The sequence below is a fragment of the Solea solea genome, chromosome 18 (assembly GCF_958295425.1).
Source record: "Solea solea chromosome 18, fSolSol10.1, whole genome shotgun sequence".
NCBI lineage: Eukaryota > Metazoa > Chordata > Actinopteri > Pleuronectiformes > Soleidae > Solea > Solea solea.
Window position 1 is genome coordinate 23,538,517 of NC_081151.1, and position 6,282 is coordinate 23,544,798.

At 41.8% G+C, this 6,282-nt stretch overlaps 1 protein-coding gene across 3 annotated transcripts in view; it reads left to right on the plus strand.

The window, feature by feature from the left end:
• The window catches only part of akap6 (A kinase (PRKA) anchor protein 6), a 136,914-nt gene that overhangs the window by 74,790 nt on the left and 55,842 nt on the right, over positions 1–6,282 (plus strand). For all 3 annotated transcript variants that reach the window (XM_058614780.1, XM_058614778.1, XM_058614779.1), the window contains one exon: positions 5,905–6,025. In XM_058614780.1, the coding sequence (XP_058470763.1) occupies positions 5,905–6,025 (121 nt within the window). The remainder of the gene's footprint in view (positions 1–5,904; positions 6,026–6,282) is intronic.

A 6,282-nucleotide genomic window follows, 5' to 3' on the forward strand; every position in this document is an offset into this window, starting at 1 on the left:
TGTTTTACTTCACACTGCTGAGAACTAAACACACACACACTTTAAATATCTGCTGAGTGTAGATGAAAGTGAGTTTCCTACACTTGTGGAGACACCATGGACCACTGTGAACCTTCACGCACATGACCTTCATGAACCTGGACCTTTTCATCATTTAAAAGCAGGGATCTGGACCCAAATGTGGTCTGGAGACCCAGACATCTCATTTAACAAGTTAAAGAATATCTTCACAATATGCTCATGTCATGTGAGACAGACTTTTCCTACAGGAACGTGAAGTTTGTAAACCACTCACTCTCCTACACCAAAGCCCATAGAGAAAACCAGTGATTTTAACATCACACACCCAGGAGGCGTTGATCCACTGCTGCCTCCATCACTAACTTCAAATGTCTGATTTTGTCAATTCAGCTTTTAAAATCCTGCATTCAGATTTACGTCAGTGACACAAAGTGACCACACGAGGCAGCAGTAGACCAGCAGCTCCTGTGTCCCCGCCAGCTAAAATCACTGGTTTTCTCTATGGGCTCTTTGGTGTGGGAGAGTGAGTGGTTTACAAAGTCTGTCTCACAGGGAGATAAAGACGTGAAACATGTCGTAGTCTAAATCTGAGTGTGATGAATATAATCCCTCACACGGATTGAAACAGCCAAACATGATTTGGATTAAACGCCAGGTTATTATTGTCACCACGATGGATGACCAAACATGACATGACTTACCGACAAAGCTTTACAGTTTTGTTTGCAGTATGACAAAGAAAATATAGACTAATAATTATCAGACGCTACAGTTTTAGAAAAAGTCTGCGTTTGTTTTCAGAATTATGAAGAAAATAAAAAAAGGACGTTAATCCAAAAACACAACAGCAGAAACGCTGTGATTATATTCTCTGTCAGGAAAGAAGAGAACGAAGCAGGAAAGGAACGAGACACAGGCTATCACACTGTGTGTGTGTGTGTCACCAGCAGTAATGTGGTGTGGTCGGCGAGCAGCATCTTTGGTCACGCTGCCTTTTTGGTGTTTCATCCTCAGCTTTGAGGAGCCTCCTTCTGTGGTTCTCACACACACACACACACACACACACACACACACAGAAAGTCGTGTGTATGCAAATGAATGTTAAATTGGTCACTGCGAGTCTGGAGTGTGTTGTGTTTGTTCAGAGTTTATGGAAGTTGTCAGCGTGTCATCACTGTGACTTTCATGAAGGAGACACACCCGCACACACATTCCCATACAGCAGCCATAGTGAGGACACTTGCCCTTAACTTAAACCTAGTTAAACTTAAACTGAGTCTTAACATATAAACAGCCATTTTAAGTGGAGACGGAGCCTGAGGACAAAATGACAAAATGTCCCCACTTTGTTTGGTTTATGCAGTTTGTTTATTTGGTCCTCACAAAGATGTATGTACAAGTACACACACACACACACACCATGCTCTATTTGATTTGGACAAAAGAAATAGAAGTTGTTTACATTTACAGAGAGAAAACACACACACACACACATAAATGTAAATGTGTGTGTTCTCCTCTGTGGCTGCAGTCTTATGTTTCTTATGTTTCAGTAATTTGCTTCGGACGCATCGGATACTAATTGTTTATTCATGTATTAGCTGCAGTGGTTTGTGTGTGTGTGTGGTGCAGTGGTTTGTTTGTGTGTGTGTGTGTGGTGCAGTGGTTTGTGCGCGTGTGTGTGGTACAGTAGTTTGTGTGTGTGTGTGTGTGTGTGTGTGTGTGTGTGTGGTGCAGTGGTGTGTGTGATGACTTTGGTAGGAAGTGAATCTCACATGTTTTGGTTCAGTTGTAAAGAAAATGAAGGTCAGACTGAATGTTTAAAAAAAAAGATTTCATTTTAAATGAACATTAAAATTTTTTTGTTCATTTATCTTTGAATATTCACTCATTCAAAAGTGTGTTTTTTAAAAAAAACAACTGATGACCGAATGAGTGTGTGAGTTAGTGAATGAATGTCTTGATGATGATGATGAATGGGTGAACAGCAGTTCACCCATTTGTGTTGTGTGGACAGATGAAGGAATGAATGACAAACTACTACTGAGTTTTTATTCATGAGTGATTCAACACCTGCATGGAGTGAGTGCGTGAGTGAGTGAATCAGTGCGTGAGTGTTTAGATGATTGAGGGAGTATTCAGATGAATGTGGATGTGAAAGTGTGAGTATTTCAATGAATGAGTGAGTGTTTAGATGAATGTGAATGAATGAATGAGTATTTAGATAAAGTAAAATTTGGATGAATGAGTATTTACACAAATTACTCCTCTGTTGCCTCCTCCTCTGTGGCCTCCTCCTCTGCTGCCTCCTCCTACTCTGTGGCCTCCTCCTCCTCTGTGGCCTCCTCCTCTGTGGCCTCCTCCTCTGCTGCCTCCTCCTAATCTGTGGCCTCCTCCTCCTCTGTGGCCTCCTCCTTTGCTGCCTCCTCTCCTCTGTGGCCTCCTCTTCCTATGCTGCCTCCTCCTCTGCGGCCTGGTCTCCTGTGTGGTTGATGAACAGACAGTGAGGGTGAATGACAGACTGATGTGGTTTGAGTTTCCTGGTGTGGTTTAACGGCGTGACGCTCCCACGCGCTCCGTCAGCGCCACGTCACACAAACACGGGCTGACACTTCAAAACAAACCCTCGCAGCGCTCAGCGTCCCGGCCCTGCAGCGCCGCACCACCGCAGCACCGCGCGTCGGTAGAGAGAGAGAGAGAGAAGCGTGTTTTACAAAGTGTTGAGTTAACGTTGGCGTGAGAGTGAGATGGAGGAGGAGGAGGAGGAGGAGGAGGAGAGAACGACGACAAGAGAAAACAATCTGAGCCACTGTTGTATCTCCTTCATCTGTCTGAGTCAGTAAAAGGCCGCGTAACGAGGAGCGACGCCTCAGGGGAAGGAAGCTGCGCTCACTGCCTCCTCCTCCTCCTCCTCCTCTGCTGTTTTGTTTTGATTTCATCAGTGACAGTGGAGGAGATACAGAGAGAGAGTTCCTATTCATATATATTCATATTCTGTAGTCGTGTTTATTCACGTGAGTTCCTGCGAGGAGTGTGAGAGTGTGTGGTCCTGGTCTCGTCATTAAAACAAGACTTTTTTATTTAATTAAATCTTTAAGCTGTTCCCTGACGTGAAGCCTCGTCTAACTTTAATAACAGACACAGACTCAGAAACTCCACTGAAAACCAAACACACCAATACACCAGCAGTGGATGTGAGCAGCAGGTGCAGAAGACACCGTTTAACAGTGTCAACATTGATAAATATCAGCGTAGTCATGGCAACAACTGTCACAGTTTTATCACTTAAGCACAGCCACAGAGTAACAGGGAAAACAAGCACACACGCTCTCTTACCTTTGCTGTTAAAGTTGGTTTTCTATCTCCTGATAATCATTTAGGAAGATTACAACGTCTAAGAGGAAAAACTTTTTCTTCATTTTGCTTTGAGACTAAAGACATGTTTCCAGGTGGAGGTCAGGTGAGGTCAAATAGACTTACCAGAATGACCAAAAAGTGTGGTCATTTGATCAAAGCACAATCCAACTTTATTTATAAAGCACTTTAAAAACAACAGCAACAGAAACAAAGTGCTGTACGTCAGAGATAAATCAAATCAGTAAGACATTGAAAAAAACAAACAATAAAACCATAAAATACTGTAGAGAATATATCTACTGTATGTGTCACAGGTGGTTCCTCCCACACACACACATAACCAGGCTCCTCATTCATCCTTACACATATGTATACTGTAAACATCAAGTCCATTCTGTGTATATTCTGCAAACTGTCTGTAATGTACATTCTACATTCTATTTTAACACATTTTTAATAGTCTAAGTGTTAATATCTTTTTATTTTGCTAATGCTTGTTTCTTATCTTAGCTCATATATATACAGTAATGATGATACGTTTGGAAAGTGGTGAAAGAATTGCTAATGTAATATTATTGGAGAATATTTTATGAAAACTCGAACGTCTAAGAGTGAAAACTTTCAAACAAATGTGGCACTTTTTATAAAACTGAGGCCACTTTTTCTCCTTTTACCTCTTAAGAGTAAACATATATACATGTGTGTATATATATATGTGTGTATCTATATACATATATATATATATATATATATATATATGTATATACATATATATATATATATATATATATATGTTTCCAGGTGGAGGTCAGATGAGGTCAAATAGACATTTTGAATTAACATTTTTGTTGCATTTCAGTGTGAATCAAAGTGTTTATTGCTGTTTTCTTGTGTGTGTAATTTCATTCATAGTTGACTTTGTTCACTCTGACGCCTCCTTTGTTTGTGTGTGTGTGTGTGTGTGTGTGTGTTCACTGTTTAACGTGGGCGGGCATTGCATTCTGGGTAACCGTGTTATTATCAGTCGCTGTTTGTTGTTTTGTGTTTTCAGGGAATGGCATTGTGTGTGTGTGTGTGTGTGTGTGTGTGTGTGTAAGTGAATCGTCGTGGAAACGCTGCGCAGCCCTGACAGAGCTGTCAAACTGTCGTCGTTGGCGACCGGAGAATTCCAAGCAATTTCACCGCTAATGTTGAGAAACATGTTGGCGATCCCCGCCGAGACCCCGAACCACCGCATATATAAATAATAAACACACACACACACACACACACACACACACACACCTTAACAAAACGGCTGACAGTAATGTGTGTGTTTGAGCAATCGGCCGCTTTTCCTGCTGCATAAATATTTGATGTGATCTGTGTCGGCGACGACGAGGAAGAGGAGGAGGAGGAGAGAGAGAGAGAGAGAAACCAAACAGGAAGTTCAAAGATAAAATAAGGAAAGTTTTAAAAAAAGGAAAAAACAGCAAAATATTAAGAATAAAATTCACTTTTATTTGATTCATCTGTTAAAGACAATTAAAGCTCCAGTCTGTAACTTCTGTCTCCTAAAATCATGTTTCACAGAACCGGGGTCAGATCCTTAACCTAAAGTTTTCGTTCGTCATTCACCTCACTCGTGTTTCAGAGAACTGGGGTCAGATCCTTAACCTAAAGTTTTCTTTCATCATTCACCGTGCTCCTGTTTCAGAGAACTGGGGTCAGATCCTTAACCTAAAGTTTTCTTACATCATTCACCTCACTCGTGTTTCAGAGAACTGGGGTCAGATCCTTAACCTAAAGTTTTCTTTCATCATTCACCGTGCTCCTGTTTCAGAGAACTGGGGTCAGATCCTTAACCTAAAGTTTTCTTACATCATTCACCTCACTCGTGTTTCAGAGAACTGGGGTCAGATCCTTAACCTAAAGTTTTCTTTCATCATTCACCGTGCTCCTGTTTCAGAGAACCGGGGTCGGATCCTTAACCTAAAGTTTTCGTTCATCATTCACCTCACTCGTGTTTCAGAGAACCGGGGTCAGATCCTTAACCTAAAGTTTTCTTACATCATTCACCTCACTCGTGTTTCAGAGAACTGGGGTCAGATCCTTAACCTAAAGTTTTCTTTCATCATTCACCGTGCTCCTGTTTCAGAGAACCGGGGTCGGATCCTTAACCTAAAGTTTTCGTTCATCATTCACCTCACTCATGTTTCAGAGAATCGGGGTCAGATCCTTAACCCTTGAGTTCACCACTGTCTTCCTTTGACTCGTTTAGCTGTTATTCTTCTGCCTTTCCTCCGTCAGTCGTGACGTTTAACGAGTCACTCTGTGTCTCCACAGACACGAAAACAAACCACTCTCTCTCTGTCTCCGAGTCTGCCTTTATCTCTGTGTCTCTCTCTCACTTCAAGTTCAACTCATTTAAGTCCTCACTGCAGCAGAAATAAACCATGCGACCAGAAACGTCAGAGGAAACTGAAGATATGAAAAATAAAATCTCTCTCTCCCTCTCTCTCTCTCTCTCTCTCTCTGTGCCTTCAGTCTGCAGGACTTTGAGGTCGAGTACCAGGAGCTCTGGGATTGGCTGATGGACATGGACGCCATGGTGGTGGACAGTCACCAGCTGATGATGTCAGAGGAGCAGAGACATCACCTGTTCAAGGTAAGATGACCTTTGAGATGACTTTTCACACCACACTGTAAACTCTACTCATTTTAGAGTGTTTTTGTTAAACACAATGCAGGTTTAAATTGTTTGTTTTTAACCCAGTCTGACAAATGTATGTGTGTGCTACATGTTCATACACACATGGTTTATGATCACACACACACACACACACACACACACGTCAGGGCCTGTCTGAATTAACAACAAAACACGGAAACAGCTGGAAGTAAATGATGCTCCTGCATATTCAT